At 38.8% G+C, this 18,366-nt stretch overlaps 3 protein-coding genes across 4 annotated transcripts; 1 reads left to right on the plus strand and 2 right to left on the minus strand.

The window, feature by feature from the left end:
• Positions 1-7,057: 7,057 nt before the first annotated feature.
• Positions 7,058-8,250, minus strand: LOC149260911 (uncharacterized). The gene is made up of 4 exons (XM_089461489.1): positions 8,239-8,250; positions 7,497-7,620; positions 7,323-7,380; positions 7,058-7,218 (listed from the first exon to the last, which is right to left on the minus strand). Exons 1-4 carry the CDS (start codon positions 8,248-8,250, stop codon positions 7,101-7,103), a joined length of 312 nt encoding a protein of 103 aa, XP_089317615.1. The 3' UTR covers positions 7,058-7,100.
• Positions 8,251-8,398: 148 nt separating this feature from the next.
• On the plus strand, positions 8,399-12,676 carry LOC149260912 (uncharacterized). The gene is made up of 8 exons (XM_089461497.1): positions 8,399-8,611; positions 8,996-9,527; positions 9,570-10,197; positions 10,450-10,744; positions 11,057-11,213; positions 11,376-11,699; positions 11,811-11,968; positions 12,074-12,676. The coding sequence occupies exons 1-8, from the start codon at positions 8,399-8,401 to the stop codon at positions 12,674-12,676; spliced, it is 2,910 nt and encodes a 969-aa protein (XP_089317623.1).
• A 1,982-nt stretch (positions 12,677-14,658) lies between these two features.
• LOC149260913 (uncharacterized) lies at positions 14,659-15,642 on the minus strand. Of its 2 annotated transcripts, none has more exons than XM_089380868.1 (3): positions 15,330-15,642; positions 15,156-15,213; positions 14,659-15,051 (listed from the first exon to the last, which is right to left on the minus strand). In XM_089380868.1, exons 1-3 carry the CDS (start codon positions 15,639-15,641, stop codon positions 15,017-15,019), a joined length of 405 nt encoding a protein of 134 aa, XP_089236994.1. In that variant the 5' UTR covers position 15,642; the 3' UTR covers positions 14,659-15,016. The 2 variants fall into 2 exon arrangements, with proteins under 2 accessions (XP_089236994.1, XP_089236998.1); XM_089380872.1 differs by having other exon boundaries at positions 15,304-15,642.
• Positions 15,643-18,366: the final 2,724 nt, after the last annotated feature.

The raw sequence follows: 18,366 nt of genomic DNA on the forward strand, positions 1-18,366 counted from the left end.
ACCTCCCTATTGGATAATTTGACCTTCCTTCATTGAAGCCGAAAACTGGAAAACCACCTGAGAATTTCTATGGAAATTCTCCCTATTGTAAACCCCTGATACTCTCCTTGCCTAGCTCAAATTATCCCCTCGTTGGATACTGTGCACTATGTAATTCATATTGCCTTGCTCGAATTTCTCTTATAATCTATTGTTGGAGCATCAATGGCCAAGATCTATTTGTGATCAATGGCTTAGATAATCTTATACTTTATCAAGTTACTTTCTAGAACTATCTAAAGCAAAACTTGATTTCCTCAATTAATACACATTAATTAATAAATTTTCCTAATATAGACTTAGGAACTTTTCAATTATTAATCAATTAATTTACTTGAGAGGTTTCTAAGTGTTTTCTCTCAAAACATTTTTTGGGTTTTTGACATCTCATTTTTCCTAGCCTCTCTAACACAGTCGAGACTAGAACACCCATCTAATGCTATTCCAAATCCATAAACTAACAATACATTTTAGCAAGGAAGGTGTTCTCCCCATCATACTCCTTTACATCATGTAGTTCGACTAACCACACTATTGATGTCTAACATCTGTTGCACTTCCTTTCTTTACATCTCATAGATCTGACTCTATGTCACTAGAAATCACTGTGAAGAAGTTAATCTAGAAAAGATTGTTTATCAGCACTGTGCATACTATAATCTACCTCACACTACTATTGCCACTACTCATCCATTATCACTGCACTACTACTGTAATAGTGAGCCTAATCTTAGCTGACCTCCCTCTGAAACCAAATTAGGAAGTGTCTCTTGAATGAAAACTCCCTCATGGAATCTCGCTCTCACTGGAACTACACTTGGACCCTACAATTGGGAAATTCACATTGCATCCTCCCAATTACATGAATTTGTTATGATTGCAACTGGAAACTTGATCTATTGTGTCCCACCAATTGTCTTTGAAATTGTCCCTTGAGACCTTGATTGCAACTAGCTCTGCACTTTCTACTAAGCACTAATTGCACCCAACTGGGTCTGCAACTACCTCTCAAATATCTAACTGCAACTAGATATGCAATGTCCCTCAAGATATGACTGCTCCTTATTGACACCTTGATCCTCCTACTACTATGTACTGTGGGCCCTTGTAGCAAAGGTAATGATCCATGTGAATAGTAACTCGATCTGATCTATACTTCTTGCTGCTCACCCATGGACCCAACCCATCCTGGTTTCTGAAGAATTAAGCTCCTCCTCCATATGGAGGTATCGCTGTTATCAATGTGAATTCCTCCAATCTAGAGGTCAACTCATATATTTCTATCAAAGTTGTTATTTTTTGCTTCCCCTTCTTTTCTGTCTTCCTTTTTGGACACTAAGTGACATAGTGACCAAATTCACCACATTTAAAGCATTTGATCTTTGAAAAGTCCTTCTTTTTCTCACCTCCTTTTGAGTTTTGTCCCTAAAGGAGACCCTTCTTCATCTTCCCTTTACCTGCGAGGGCTATGTTTTCTTCTTCTTCATTCTCAACTTTCGATCCCTTAATATAATTTCTTAGAGTACCTTCAATAAGCCTGAGTATTATCTCTCCTTGAGTGAAATCAATCCATAGGTGTTCCCAATATGGTAGCTTATCTCGTCTAGTGATTCCCTGAATGAAAGTTTTCCATTTGTTGGTAAACCTGTTTAGAGCTATATGCATGACCAACTCACTATATTCTGGTTTTTCTCCTACAACTGTAAGTTCATAGCCGACTCCCTGAATTTTGGTGAAATAGAAAGTTACAATTTCACCCTTTTGTATATTTTTTGTCCTCAACTTCTTATTGAGAGTCATTTTATGATTCTCAAATGTATCTTAGTACAATTTTACTATGATATCCCACATGTCCTTTTTTGTTGCCTTCTTTGCAATATGTGAGACAATATGATCTCGAACCCCATTTAGGACCATCCTCTTAGTAATGGCCATCTCCTTCATGAGGGTTGCTAGTGATTGTGGATTTGTTGGTTCTATCATCAAATTTGTCACAAACTCCTTCAAGGAATTCTCATCCAAAAGGAACTGCATTCTGGCTTTCCAGATGCCAAACTTATAGGCGTTATCACATCTATCTTGATATCTGAGTCTTGTTGTAGTCATCTCTGCGAAACTCAAATAAACTAGAGACTAGTGCTGGAAATATCCTTCTCCTTCTTGCTCGTACTTCCTTGTACTACTCATACTCCCTATGGAATTCATTAATCTTCTCTCACCTGACTCTAGAAATCCTTCTCTAGCACTCACATTACCTTCTACTTCTCCAATATGCAACTTATTCTAGCTTCTAAAGTCCTTCTTCAAATTCTGGCTCATGAACTATTTCTCCTAAATCATGCATTGGTTGAACTGGAAATTCTACTATAACATTCTACTACTGGAAATCACAGTTATCCTCCTAGAAACTGGAAAGTAGAAACCATCTGAGGAATTCTGGAAATTCTACCTTTGTGTTCTTCTCTTCCTACCCTGAATAGATCTGCAGCTACAAACCCTTGCTACAAATTTATTCACCTAGATATATTATGTGAATCAACTGATCTATGCACTTGAACTACTTCTCAAAAACCACACTTCCTGTTGCTACTGATCTAAGGAAAAACATTTTTTTCCTCCCACCTGGATCTAGAAATCAATTTTCTTGCCCTAGCAATTCACACTACCTAGCTGGCTTGCACAAATCTAGAGAAAGTGTTTCAGATTTCCCTCTGAATTTGCATGATCTCTCTTCCTCTCGCCTCTGAGCCTCTAATATGATCTGCAGTGCATGTTGGATGGCGATCTATATGGACATTAGACCCCTTCAGTAGGAGCACTCATTAGATTTAGGTTTGAAAACCTCCCTTCACTTGGTTTTTGTTTATGTCACTGAATTTTTTATTGGTATCTCCTACACTTGCATTCTTGTCTGGTGCCCCCTTCGCACTTCTCGGCTCCCTCTCATGACTTTTTGTGTTGTCTCTCTAGTTTGTCTCTTGTAACTAGTTGCTTACTTCTGTTAGTTTTTCCTATGGGCATTTTGTCTCCCTCTTCACTCCCTCCCAAGTTGGCTCAACTTTTTCGTGGACTGTTGGCTATTTTCTCCCTTTTTGGATCCTAGCTTCCTCTGTCACCTATTCATTTGGCCCTTTCCCTTCTACATGTGGATCCTCTCTCTATACTATCACTTGTACCCTTCTCTCATTGACAAATTTCTCTCAAATCCTTGTTGGGCCTCTCACCATGCCTTGTCAACATGCACATGTCCGTAGAGGGGAAATGTGTTACCAAGAGTGGCCCTCTTAGGGACACTCACATACCCACCATCGCTTGGAGGAATCAACCACTAGGTTTTGAGAACTCACCCTAGGCCCCATCCAAGAGGAGATCGCCCATATGGAATGCGAAGGAGCCTCTCAGAAATTAGCTTTTGGGCACAAAGATTATTGTTGAACTAGCAGATTGGGTGTTGAATGTTGGACACACATGCAACTATTCAAATGAATACATGTACACCAAAGACTTATACTAGAATTTGAAGTTTCTCCACGATAGAATACCAATGGAGCAGTTTTAGCATCAAGTAAACATCTTACACTATCTGAAGCATTTGCATTTCCATATGAGGGATCTGGATCAGTGCCTCGACCACGTAGAGCAACACCTTGGTATTCCTCCCCTAGTAGGAAACACCCTCATCAATAATGAGGACCTCATTCAAGTTGCAGCCACGAACTATGATCCTTCTACTTAGTCATATGCTATCCTTCAACTTATTTTGTTTTTTTATATCATAGTTTATCCTAGTAGCCAATTTAGTCCACTTTTTAATATATATATATATAGATATATAATCTTTTTAAGATATAATAATTATAGATTTATAAACTATAAAATTTCTTATAATTGGTTAAGAGTTTATTTTTTTTGATGTAAAAAAATAAGTTAATTACTTAAGACTTACAAGTGTTTCGTAGAGATAGAAATTTTCTTCCTTACAAACTACTAATAGATATTTTTAAATAGCTAAGCTTTATTTGCATGAAATAATGTTATAAACGGTTGATATTGTTAAAATAATAGTTACCATAAAAATTGTAAACTTTTCCCATAAAAAATATATATAAATAGATATTAAAAATTAAAATGTTAAATTCATAAATTTACTTCAAAAGTTGGTTATTCAAAAGCTAGTTATTACAAAATGATTTTAATTAACAAATCCAACAAGGCCACGGTAAAATCTAGAGCGATACCTTAATAATAACAAGAGTCGCGGGCAGCGGTAGTACCTGCCGGGTATGAAATCCTTTGATTTCTTATACTTTAGTAAATATTAAAACTAATATGTTTTAATGGCTTATACCTTAATAATTATTTTAAAAAAACATTTGTTGGGTTTTTTAATAAATGTTTTGGTAATAATATTGTCGTAGTCTAACTAGCAGGAGGAATTGGTTGGAAAGTTATGGAAATTTTGGTTATATTTACAAAAAATTTGGTAAGGATTTTTGTAAATCCAAGTTATAGTTGTTAAATTTCAAAATTTTAGGTGTTCTAGAAGTTTTTGATGGTGCTGAATCCATTCCCACCATCAAAGTTCAAACACTGTCTCTACAAGATTTTTTTAATTTTTTTTTGCCCTGGCCACTTTTGACAGTCTAGGCAATTCCTCTGCCTCTTTAAACGACTCCAATAATATTTTATTCATAAGTTTTTTTGTACATGAGATTAATAAGTTTCAAGACAAAACAAGCTTTGTCATTTTTATTAATAAGTGCTTTTTTACATTGGTTTAAATAACAAAAGTGATTTTGTACATTAACAAAAAGTTTGTAGTGTTTTTTTTAAATAAGTGTTAGGTTACTAAATAAATATTTTTTGTTTGTTAATAAATGCTTTTTTACATTAGATTAAATGTAAGTCTAAGTTTGTAGTGTTTTTTTTAATAAGTGTTAGGTTACTAAATAAATATTTTTTGTTTGTTAATAAATGCTTTTTTACATTAGATTAAATGTAAGTCTAAGTTTGTAGTGTTTTTTTTAATAACTGTTAGGTTATTAAATAAATATTTTTTGTTTGTTAATAAATGTTTGTAATGACCCCGGTAACTTGTAAATCTGGATAATTACTGTGGTAAAAAGTGTTGAGTGGTTACTCATGGCTTTGAATGACATTATTAATAAAGAAAGTTAATTATTGAATTTTTTTTTTTACATGGATATGTTCTTGAAAATGCTGGCAGCCTCCTGAAGGAGGATTTCTATTTTTAGTGAATCAGTTATAAAACTGATGCAACTGCTTCTCACCCAAGGAAAAGTCCTGGGAGGGAAAAGTCTCTGGGTTGTTGAGGAACAAGCAGAGAGAAGAATTCCAAGAGAGCAGAATGAAGGAAAGAGGTTAAGTCTGGTGATGACCAGATAACCTAGCACAGAGGTGCAATAGTCTTGTTGAGGGCTGCAGGCCTGCAAGACGGCTCGGGGGGAGAATCCAGCGAAGTGGATCTCAAGGTTGGGAGGATAAGAGCAAAGACATTGCAGGTGATCTCTGAAAGTAAGGGCTTCAGTAGCGGGAATAACCAGGTACGCCTTCTCTGATCCATTATTGAATAAAGAACAGGTATTGAAATGTACAGATAGGACACAAAACTGAACTTGTATTATTTCCTGTAGTTGTTATGGTAACCAGGTAATGCATACAGTTCTAAGACATCGTTAATGAACAAGGTGTGGTCACCCCTGTATCTGTATTAATGTTTAAAAGCTGCATGGTTACTATACGCTCCGCAGAGTCCAATAGTAAGCCATTAAAACGGAATGGACGCCTGTGTTAGAACAACTGTGAGTGAAAACTTGAAGTAAGGGTAAACAAAACCCTTATGGAAGACTGTGACAAATAACTAAGAGGGGAACCCGAGAATAAGGGTAAACTATACCCTTAAGAATGAAGACACTAAGTTAATTGTTTGGTAAGGCTGATTAGGAACCGGATTAAATAACACAGTCCACTAGCACAGAATCCGCTTTGCATGTAACAGTAACAGTATATAAGATATTGTATAGCACGCGAATTAAACTATACAGAATCATTTATTAGTTTATCACTGTATAAGTTAAACAAGAAGTGTAACCGAATGCTGTATACATCAACGATATGCGTGATTAAAAGTCATTTGAGCAAGAAATATTATGTAAACTCACACTGTACAGAGGTAACAATATTATGGAACAGTGCCGTAAAGAAAACTGTATAAGAGATAACATTAATGAAACAATGCCGTAAAGAGAACTGCATAGAGATAACATTATTATGATTATTATGAAGTAATGCTGTAAAAGAAGTAATGCACGGTAATAACAGTGCTGCTCATCAAACGAGAATGTCAGACCCAGTGACGGGTTGACAATTACCTGGAGCAGAAACAATAAAAACTAACCTAATGTACAGGAAGTCAGAATATAATGTCAAGCTAAGGGCAGCAAAACGAAACATAACCGATGGTTATCCATGTAATAAACCGGCAGTTAGAGCCACTGTAAGCATCTGTACGCGCAGAGGCAGTCTCTGCACCCATGTAACGGATGCAGGACTAACCTCGAGTCGCTTAACCATATATATATAAGGAATAGACTTACAAGAACTCAATGTATGGGGAAACTTCAATATCTAAAACATAAACGCATATTGCAGTAAACCCTTAAAGCTATGACTTCCTTGAGCAACAGATAAGTAACCAACAACAATACATTGAAATAAGACTTCCATATGAACCGACAATGCAAGAATGGCAAAACCATTAGTGATTATGGATAGTTCTGTGAATAGAAACACAAGTATTCATTAAGACAGCTGTGCAAAACATTACTGTAGCCGTGATAAGTCTAGACGAAGGAGACAACGGTAAACCGCACCAGACACTACCATTACAAGCAACATAGCTTCATATATCTGCTACTATAAAAGTAATATAGCATCAGGTATCCGTTCTTACAAAGTAACAAAGCTTTACATAACTGAAATAGCTCGGAGGAGCCTCAAAGTATACAGAACATTAAAACCCTGAGACCCTAGCTAATACCCTACTCAGAAATATAGGTAGTGGGGCGTGCAAGCCATAACCCTAAGGGTTCAACAGGGCAGACCGGCATGTAGAGGCCGTCTGTTAAGTGCTCAGGGGTTTGGAACATGGAACCCGACCTGAGACATTAAGCAGGAAAACGAGCCATGTCTCAGCTACGGTCAACAAACAATATCCCCATAAACCATTTGTTAAAATGAAATTAGTGAGCGGGTGAACATACCTGTAAACTTCGCTAACCCGAATCCTCCTGCACGCTGACAAACCGATGTGTGCATGACCTGCATGGTAAACAACCGGACACAGTGAGAGTATGCAGAGGGTTAAGTATAACGAAAGCATAGCTATAGAGCCGACGGCAAAGGGAATACCAGATGGGTAGCAGAGGAATCGATACCAGAACCATGAACCGGAGCTGTTGCAGAGTGGTCCGTCGAAGTGTGGAAGGGCTCGGCTGTAGTGGTGGACTGCAAATGAGCTCTGTCCGATGAAACCGGTGGATAAATATCGATTGCCAAACCCTAAACACATCAGAACCGTTCGATGAAGGTGCATAGATCTCCACCGTTGGTGTAGGCAGGAGATCCTGGCGCGAATTCCCGTGTGGGCCAACTCTCCGCAAGGCACATGACTTCATGTGGAGTGGAGCCATTTGGCCACGGAAAGGGTGAGTTGGGCGCTGATACAATCTCCACCTGTAACCTAGCATATTGAACGAGCCAAATATGACAGATAGGTTTCCAAAGCATTAAACACTGTTATTAAACTGTGACATGACAGTGAACCACGTGCACGGGTATGTTATTACCTAAGGTTCATGTTAATATATATGTAACAGCATACGTAATTGCAGAACCGGCCTAACATAAAATTAATATTTAATGAGATGGGTACAGGTTGGCGGGTCCTGTAATGATAGTTAAACTCGTTTGTTTAGGGTGGGAAGGTTAATGAAAAGACCTTCACCCTTAAATTTTTTTATAATTATGCAATTTAGTTAAAGAGATCGTGACAATGTGGTATCAGAGCCAGAGGTTTCAAAACTGTGGCCTCTGGAACAACAAAGATTATCTTATGATGTATATATAAAAACAATGCAGCTAATTGACTTTCTTGTGTACCAATTAGGAGATCCATACAGAGACAGCCATCTGCTAGCAGCTAATAAGCAAGATGGAGGAAATGCCAGGAGCTGGCGGCATCCCTCAAGAAAATGCTGAGCTGTGGGTACAGCTTGGTGCTGAGACACGCAGTACCAATCTGGCGATACTGCAAACTGTCCAGGAGCTGAAAAGTGAGATGGCGCGTCTGCGAGAGGACAATGCGCGATTAACAATGGAACAAGAAAGAATATTGAAAAGCTTGTCAGACAAACAAAATCCACCCTTAGCCAACCCCAGTGCGGAACAGCAAAGGGGAACTGAGGAACGGGATTATGCACCTGAGCTTTCAGAGGAACAGGAAGACCATTCTGATAATGTGCAAGAGCAGCAAACCTCCAAGAGGCAGAAAGTGGAATTACAGGGAGAATTCCGAAAAATCAAACCTCCACTTTTCGATGGAGAGCAGGAAGAAGCAGCAGAAGCCTGGTTGATTAACATTAACAAATATTTTCAACTGTACGAATATGACCAAAATCTGAAGGCGCGGCTGGCCATTTTCCAGTTGCAGGGCAAAGCCACCTTGTGGTGGGAAGAGATTAAAATTGTGAAGGGAGTAAGTGAGCAAAGCATAACCTGGGAAAAATTTCAGAAATACTTTAAAGAGAGGTATTTAACTGAGCGCTTCTATGATGAGAAGGCGCGAGAATTCCATGACTTACGACTAGGACAGCAGTCCATGGATGAATTCATAAATCGCTTCACTTCTCTGCTTCGCTATGTGCCATACATAAAGGAGGAGAAGGCCAAGGTGCAGAGGTTCGTGAGTAGCCTACCAGCTTACATAAGGGAACGGATTGAGTTTGACAATCCCCGAACTATGGATGAGGCAATTCGTAAGGCTAGAATTTGTTACCAGCAGAACAAACAAAAAGGAGACATTCCAAACAAGAGATGGAATGAAAGAAAAGGCAACAGAATTGCTGGAAATAACAAAGGCAGCCGTGGGAATGGCGGTAAAGGTGCTGGAAAGGGGCAGTTTAACAGAAACACAAATAAGGGTACCTTCCGGGCTAAGCCAAGCGAGAGCAGGATCAGCGAACCACCTGCTAGATCAGAGATTGAGGGAACCAGACCTCCAGTTCAGTGCTGGGGGTGTGGAGGACCGCATTACGTTAAGAATTGTCCACAGCGTAAAGGAGCTGATCAAATATCTCAAATCCATGAAGCCTCAACTGTTGGGGATGTGGCGCGCAGCGTACCAAGAATTAATGCAGCCTTAGAGGACCGGCAAGCGGAATACCAACCCTCCATGGTGGAATTCGAAGGTAAGATTTCAAACCTTTCTGTAGCTGTACTTATTGATCCAGGAGCTACTTTAAGCTATGTTAGTCCAAAAGTAGTGGAACATTGTAAGCTATCACCGGAAAAGTTCAAAAACCCATGGTTAGTCCAGTTAGCTACGGGAGCTAAAAGGCGGGTTTTAGCTAAAGTTAATAATTGTTCTTTCAGTATAGCTGGACAGCCCGTAACAGCAGACCTGAATGTACTCCCATTAGGTTCTTATGACATCCTTATTGGTATGGATTGGCTGGAAAAGCACTGGTCATTGGTGAATTGCAAAACCAAGACTATATATTACAAGAATGATTTGGGGCAGCAGCAGGAATTGCAGGGAATTAAACATCCTGTCCAGATTCGACCTATCACTGCAACTCAGTTAGCCAAGTGTATTAGGAAGAAATGTCAGATTTATGCCATACAAGTTGGTTACGCAAACCAGAAAGACAAGATGTCCGCATTAAGCAATATTCCAGTGGTACAGGAATTTACAGATGTGTTTCCTGAAGAGGTACCGGGGTTGCCTCCAAAGAGGGACATAGACTTCACTATAGAGCTAGTACCGGGGGCAGCACCAGTATCGCGGGCACCATACCGAATGAGCATACCAGAGTTAACAGAGTTGAAAATGCAGCTCCAAGAGCTGTTGGATAAACAGTACATACGTCCCAGTGTATCACCTTGGGGAGCTCCGGTATTATTTGTGAAGAAGAAGGATGGGACCCTTCGCATGTGCATAGACTATCGGCAGCTGAATAAGCTCACAGTCAAAAACAAGTATCCCTTACCCAGGATAGATGAACTCTTTGATCAAGTAAAAGGGGCAAAAGTGTTTTCCAAGATTGACCTGCGATCTGGTTATCATCAGATCAGGATTAAAGATGAGGACATTGCCAAAACTGCTTTCAGGACACGCTATGGACACTACGAATTTGTAGTGCTACCGTTTGGTTTGACTAATGCACCTGCCACCTTCATGTGCATGATGAACAGCGTGTTTCATCGGTTTTTGGACAAATTTGTGCTGATATTTATTGACGATATTCTGATATACTCTCGCTCCCAGCAGGAACACGAAGAGCACCTTAGGTTGGTGTTGCAGACCCTTCGAGAACATCAGCTATACGCTAAGTTCAGCAAATGCGATTTCTTCAAGGAGGAGATTCAGTACTTGGGACACGTGATTACTAAAGATGGAATTGCTGTAGACCCGGAGAAGATAAAAACCATTATGGAATGGCCCATACCCAAGGATGTTGCTGATATCAGATCCTTTATGGGATTAGCTGGCTATTACCGGAGGTTTGTGGAAGGTTTCTCTAGGATAGCCTATCCTATTACCTCTCTACAGAAAAAGGGGAAAGTATTTAAGTGGACATCAGAATGTCAGCAGAGTTTTGACCGTCTGAAGCACTTACTTACCACTGCACCCATTTTGAGTATAGCTGATCCTAATAAGGATTATGTGGTATGCACCGATGCAAGCAAGGAGGGTGTGGGAGGAGTATTAATGCAGGAAGGAAAGGTAATAGCATATGAATCAAGAAAGCTGAAGGAGCATGAGCAGAGATACTCTGCTTACGATCTGGAGTTAACAGCTGTTATTCATGCGCTGAAAATGTGGCGGCACTACCTCCTAGGGAAGAAATTCCTGCTGTTAACAGATCATCACAGTTTGACACATTATTTTAGCCAACCTACCTTGAATGCAAGACAAGGTCGTTGGGCAGATTTCCTAAGTGGGTTTGATTTCGACATAAAGCATTTAAAGGGCAAGGAAAACCGAGTGGCGGATGCATTAAGTCGGAAGGTTCATTGTTTATGTGAACTTTCAGTCAGCAAATGGCAGAATTCACTAATTGAGCAAATAAAAACAGCAGCTAGTCTTGATTCTGAATACCAGCACTTAAAACAGCAAGTACAACAATCTGATAAGGAAAAATTACAGCAAGGATACACACTAAATAGTGCTGGAATGCTGTGTTTTAATAAGAAAATGTATGTACCTGATGCAAATGACCTTAGAAGGCTGATTCTGGATGAGTTTCATATCAGCCACTACACTGGACATCCGGGGTACCAAAAGATGATCACTGCGCTTAAAAAAGAATACTATTGGCCAGGAATGAAGAAACAAGTGGTTGAGTACTTGGCACGATGTTTGGAATGCCAGCAAATAAAGGCAGAACATCAGCATCCCGCTGGACTGCTACAGCCTTTGCCTATTCCGGAGTGGAAATGGGAAACCATTTCCATGGATTTCATAACAGGGTTACCTCGAACAAAGAAGGGCAACGACTCTATCATGGTAGTGGTTGATAAGTTAAGTAAAGCAGCGCACTTTATTCCTGTGCAGTCCACTTACAAGGCGGTGCAGATTGCCCATCTCTTCATGCAAAATGTGTTCCGATTGCATGGATTACCAAAGGTAATTATATCAGACCGCGATGTGAAATTCACCTCTACTTTTTGGAGGACATTGTTTGCCGAGTTGGGTACTCAGCTGAACTTTAGCACAACTTATCACCCGCAGACCGATGGTCAAACTGAGCGAGTGAATCAGGTGCTGGAAGATATGTTGAGAGCGTATGTAATGCTGAAACCAGGTCAATGGGAAGAGTATTTACATCTGGTCGAATTTGCGTATAATAATGGATATCACACTTCGACTCAGCTAAGTCCCTTTGAGGTCCTGTATGGACGAAAATGTCGCACACCCTCAAGTTGGGGTGGACCTGAGGACAAGTTGAGGTTGGGACCAGAAATGCTTAAAGAAATGGAGGATATGGTGAAAAGAGTGCGTGCTAATTTGAAGGCTGCACAAGACCGGCAAAAAAGTTTTGCGGACAGAAAAAGAAGATTCACAGAGTTTAAGGTTGGTGACCATGTGTTTGTGAGGATTCAAGCTAGGAGGAGCACTCTGCAGTGGAGTGGGTGCGCCAAGCTAGCTCCGCGATACTTTGGACCTTTCCAGATTTTGGCTAGAGTGGGGCCAGTGGCCTACCAACTTGCCATGCCAAGTCACATTAGGATTCATAATGTGTTCCACGTGTCTGTCCTAAAGAAATATGTATATGATTCTAAACATGTCATTCGATGGCAAGATGTGCGGGTAAGAATTAATCCGGTTGTTTGATTAAGCAGCTATATTTTGTAAGAAACTGATTAAAGGTATTGGTGGTTTGCAGGTCGAACCGGAAGGCGAGGTCCTGGTCGAACCACAGAGCATTCTCGACCGGAGAGAAGTGCGGCTGCGGAAACGGGTTATTACCCAAGTTAGAGTGCTGTGGCAGCACTATGGGCCTGAGGAGGCTACATGGGAAGACGAGGAACTCATTAGAAAAACTTATCCACATTTATTTAATGAGAGTAGACATCGGGACGATGTCCAATCTTAGGGGGGGAAGATGTAATGACCCCGGTAACTTGTAAATCTGGATAATTACTGTGGTAAAAAGTGTTGAGTGGTTACTCATGGCTTTGAATGACATTATTAATAAAGAAAGTTAATTATTGAATTATTTTTTTTACATGGATATGTTCTTGAAAATGCTGGCAGCCTCCTGAAGGAGGATTTCTATTTTTAGTGAATCAGTTATAAAACTGATGCGACTGCTTCTCACCCAAGGAAAAGTCCTGGGAGGGAAAAGTCTCTGGGTGGTTGAGGAACAAGCAGAGAGAAGAATTCCAAGAGAGCAGAATGAAGGAAAGAGGTTAAGTCTGGTGATGACCAGATAACCTAGCACAGAGGTGCAATAGTCTTGTTGAGGGCTGCAGGCCTGCAAGACGGCTCGGGGGGAGAATCCAGCGAAGTGGATCTCAAGGTTGGGAGGATAAGAGCAAAGACATTGCAGGTGATCTCTGAAAGTAAGGGCTTCAGTAGCGGGAATAACCAGGTACGCCTTCTCTGATCCATTCTTGAATAAAGAACAGGTATTGAAATGTACAGATAGGACACAAAACTGAACTTGTATTATTTCCTGTAGTTGTTATGGTAACCAGGTAATGCATACAGTTCTAAGACATCGTTAATGAACAAGGTGTGGTCACCCCTGTATCTGTATTAATGTTTAAAAGCTGCATGGTTACTATACGCTCCGCAGAGTCCAATAGTAAGCCATTAAAACGGAATGGACGCCTGTGTTAGAACAACTGTGAGTGAAAACTTGAAGTAAGGGTAAACAAAACCCTTATGGAAGACTGTGACAAATAACTAAGAGGGGAACCCGAGAATAAGGGTAAACTATACCCTTAAGAATGAAGACACTAAGTTAATTGTTTGGTAAGGCTGATTAGGAACCGGATTAAATAACACAGTCCACTAGCACAGAATCCGCTTTGCATGTAACAGTAACAGTATATGAGATATTGTATAGCACGCGAATTAAACTGTACAGAATCATTTATTAGTTTATCACTGTATAAGTTAAACAAGAAGTGTAACCGAATGCTGTATACATCAACGATATGCGTGATTAAAAGTCATTTGAGCAAGAAATATTATGTAAACTCACACTGTACAGAGGTAACATTATTATGGAACAGTGCCGTAAAGAAAACTGTATAAGAGATAACATTAATGAAACAGTGTCGTAAAGAGAACTGCATAGAGATAACATTATTATGATTATTATGAAGTAATGCTGTAAAAGAAGTAATGCACGGTAATAATAGTGCTGCTCATCAAACGAGAATGTCAGACCCAGTGACGGGTTGACAATTACCTGGAGCAGAAACAATAAAAACTAACCTAATGTACAGGAAGTCAGAATATAATGTCAAGCTAAGGGCAGCAAAACGAAACATAACCGATGGTTATCCATGTAATAAACTGGAAGTTAGAGCCACTGTAAGCATCTGTACGCGCAGAGGCAGTCTCTGCACCCATGTAACGGATGCAGGACTAACCTCGAGTCGCTTAACCATATATATATAAGGAATAGACTTACAAGAACTCAATGTATGGGGAAACTTCAATATCTAAAACATAAACGCATATTGCAGTAAACCCTTAAAGCTATGACTTCCTTGAGCAACAGATAAGTAACCAACAACAATACATTGAAATAAGACTTCCATATGAACCGACAATGCAAGAATGGAAAAACCATTAGTGATTATGGATAGTTCTGTGAATAGAAACACAAGTATTCATTAAGACAGCTGTGCAAAACATTACTGTAGCCGTGATAAGTCTAGACGAAGGAGACAGCGGTAAACCGCACCAGACACTACCATTACAAGCAACATAGCTTCATATATCTGCTACTATAAAAGTAATATAGCATCAGGTATCCGTTCTTACAAAGTAACAAAGCTTTACATAACTGAAATAGCTCGGAAGAGCCTCAAAGTATACAGAACATTAAAACCCTGAGACCCTAGCTAATACCCTACTCAGAAATATAGGTAGTGGGGCGTGCAAGCCATAACCCTAAGGGTTCAACAGGGCAGACCGACATGTAGAGGCCGTCTGTTAAGTGCTCAGGGGTTTGGAACATGGAACCCGACCTGAGACATTAAGCAGGAAAACGAGCCATGTCTCAGCTACGGTCAACAAACAATATCACCATAAACCATTTGTTAAAATGAAATTAGTGAGCGGGTGAACATACCTGTAAACTTCGCTAACCCGAATCCTCCTGCACGCTGACAAACCGATGTGTGCATGACCTGCATGGTAAACAACCGGACACAGTGAGAGTATGCAGAGGGTTAAGTATAACGAAAGCATAGCTATAGAGCCGACGGCAAAGGGAATACCAGATGGGTAGCAGAGGAATCGATACCAGAACCATGAACCGGAGCTGTTGCAGAGTGGTCCGTCGGAGTGTGGAAGGGCTCGGCTGTAGTGGTGGACTGCAAATGAGCTCTGTCCGATGAAACCGGTGGATAAATATCAATTGCCAAACCCTAAACACATCAGAACCGTTCGATGAAGGTGCATAGATCTCCACCGTTGGTGTAGGCGGGAGATCCTGGCGCGAATTCCCGTGTGGGCCAACTCTCCGCAAGGCACATGACTTCACGTGGAGTGGAGCCATCTGGCCACGGAAAGGGTGAGTTGGGCGCTGATACAATCTCCACCTGTAACCTAGCATATTGAACGAGCCAAATATGACAGATAGGTTTCCAAAGCATTAAACACTGTTATTAAACTGTGACATGACAGTGAACCACGTGCACGGGTATGTTATTACCTAAGGTTCATGTTAATATATATGTAACAACATACGTAATTGCAGAACCGGCCTAACATAAAATTAATATTTAATGAGATGGGTACAGGTTGGCGGGTCCTGTAATGATAGTTAAACTCGTTTGTTTAGGGTGGGAAGGTTAATGAAAATATGCAATTTAGTTAAAGAGATCGTGACTATGTTTTTTTACATTAGATTAAATGTAAGACTCTTCTACATTAGAGAATAAAAACCCAATATGTCAGGTATCCATTAGCATCACCACAAACAACGAAAAATCTCACGTTCCATCTCACACATTTTTTTTTAAACAAAAAATACCTTAGTATATTGTATGTTATGGCATATGCACAATGATAAAAGGACCCATTGACAACAACAAAAAATACGAAAATGCCTACTACTGAATAAAAAAAGGGGTCAAGCAACTCAATAATTGTGGGGCCAAGGGTGAAATTTAAAATATAGTTAGAAATAAATTACTTTAATGCAAATTACATTAATGCAAATAAATGGTAAAGTTTACCTTTACGTAATTAATAGTTAACTCCTCAACAACTCAATTACTTTAATGCAAATAAATGGTAAAGTTTACTTAGTTTACTTTTATGTAATTAATAGTTAGCTCGTCAACAACTCAATAATTATGTGGCTAATGTTAAAATTTAAAATACAAACAGAAATAAATTACTTTGATGGAAAGAAATTGTAAAATTTACCCATAATTAATTATGAGCCCAAAAAACATCTCCTTCCATCCTTCTCTTTGAAGAGTGGTAACAAGATCATGCAATGTTCATTTGCATTTGGGTTCCATTTGTTCAAGACAAGATGTACCATTTTGGTTTGTTGACAATGTTGGTACTTGCAATGCCGCTCAAACCATAAAGGCCAATTTCCAAGATCATAGATTTTATATAGCTTGGATCTTGGACTTAAAATTATGAATAATAGTAAAGAAAGGCTCTAGTTACCAAGGAAATAAAATTTTCAACCTGCATTTTTCATCTAATAACATCCATGGGATATGTGAAGGCTTGACCCACAAAACAACAAAAGATCCACAAACAAGGTTCCTTGGCATAGAATGTTCATACTTTTGGAATAGGTCTCTTCAACTGCTCATAGACATAAAACTTCAAGCCAACATATGGTAAAATTCCATAAATTGAAGGACCTATTAACAAGCCTTCAAATTACTTTAATATGAAACAAAAATCCAAAAAAAACTTCCAAAAATATGTTGTAACAAGTATACTATGTTGTCAAGGAATGTTACACGAAAAAAAACTAGTATTTGAAATATATTTCGGGCATCAATCTTTTGTCATATACTTGCATACTAAAGATGCGTCTAAACTATTGCAGTTTCTCACTAGAAATTACAAGGAAAAGAAGTGATTTTTGGACTTACTAATACCAACTCAGTCATTAACCACAAAAATAAATAATTAACCACACAAAGAATAATATTAATTGGCCCCACAATCAAAACAAATTTGTTTGATTTTGCACCATAGAGCTAGTTTTCAAGGCCAAGACTCAAAGCCCTACTCTACAAAGTCTTGTTTTTGGAAGACAGAAGTTGAAATTCTTGTGCTATATTATTGACCTGAAAACCTTACAATATTTCATTGGACTCACGGAGAGGGATTTGTATAGTCAATCTCAAATAATGTTACAGGATGACCACTGGTGCTTTCATATATCATATTCTATTACAGTTCAAAAAGAATAATGATATGACTCGCTCACACACATAGACTGAGTGATAGCTACCCACAGATATCATTTATCTACATGGTAAAAGAAAGGGAATGCCGATCCATTTTGTACTTGGGTGAAGAAAGGTGGTTGTGTCAAAGGATTGATTCTCCAACTCAGTATAAGCAAATAGAAAATTAATAAATAAAACATAAAAATGATAATAAGGAGAAAATATCATTATAGTAAGCAGGTTGGAAAGTATTTTGACCAAAATTTACCGTTTTTCCGTGTATTTTATAGCTTGGAGTATTCATAAATCTCATATGTGACAGGTGATATAATTAATCCATATCAATGATAGTCTAAAGCTATATGCATATAGATTAGGCATGCATAAGATAAGTTGTGAGGGTTCCCATGAATATTCAGTTAACAAGACTCAAGAATAGGATTTTTTGTGAAAATCATTTTGATACTTGGAACAAACTGAAATGGATCAAGAAAATAAAAAGTTTTGGGCCACTGAACCAAAAAAAAATCATTTGTTGGCTGCACTATGGGATTTCCTTGAACTACAACATGCCTCAAATTTCTAAGGCTATCTTTGTTATTATAACTTGTAGTTTTTTTCCAACCAACAAAATCATCTGCTTTGGAGATAAAATGGCAATAATACCAAAGAATTCAATCAAGAAATGTTTTGGATCATTAACTTACATCGTCAATAATATAATCTTATTTAATATTAGCCTAATATTTTTACATTGTCAATAATATAATCTTTTTAGCCTGATATTCTTGTTTACTTATAGCTAACGGAATAAAAGAGAGTAAGCCAAAAGTATGCATACCATCCTGCTTAGAGAAACACATCCAATAAAAATAAAATATTAATTGAACAACAACGAAAAGTGCTTTA

The sequence above is a fragment of the Pinus tabuliformis genome, chromosome 6 (assembly GCF_031772625.1).
Source record: "Pinus tabuliformis cultivar Carrire ecotype Pingquan chromosome 6, CPIR1, whole genome shotgun sequence".
Lineage (NCBI taxonomy): Eukaryota > Viridiplantae > Streptophyta > Pinopsida > Pinales > Pinaceae > Pinus > Pinus tabuliformis.

Coding starts and splice junctions, on each gene's coding strand:
- LOC149260913 (XM_089380868.1), bottom strand. CDS start 15,641: ATGCTAGGTTACAGGTGGAGATTGTATCAGCGCCCAACTCACCCTTTC. Junction 15,214..15,329: donor AGCTCCGGTTCATGGTTCTG/GTATCGATTCCT, acceptor TTTACCATGCAG/GTCATGCACACATCGGTTTG. Junction 15,052..15,155: donor CGGGTTAGCGAAGTTTACAG/GTATGTTCACCC, acceptor TTAATGTCTCAG/GTCGGGTTCCATGTTCCAAA.
- LOC149260912 (XM_089461497.1), top strand. CDS start 8,399: ATGGCGCGTCTGCGAGAGGACAATGCGCGATTAACAATGGAACAAGAA. Junction 9,528..9,569: donor CTCCATGGTGGAATTCGAAG/GTAAGATTTCAA, acceptor TTATTGATCCAG/GAGCTACTTTAAGCTATGTT. Junction 11,700..11,810: donor GGTTGAGTACTTGGCACGAT/GTTTGGAATGCC, acceptor ATTTCATAACAG/GGTTACCTCGAACAAAGAAG.
- LOC149260911 (XM_089461489.1), bottom strand. Junction 7,381..7,496: donor AGCTCCGGTTCATGGTTCTG/GTATCGATTCCT, acceptor TTTACCATGCAG/GTCATGCACACATCGGTTTG. Junction 7,219..7,322: donor CGGGTTAGCGAAGTTTACAG/GTATGTTCACCC, acceptor TTAATGTCTCAG/GTCGGGTTCCATGTTCCAAA.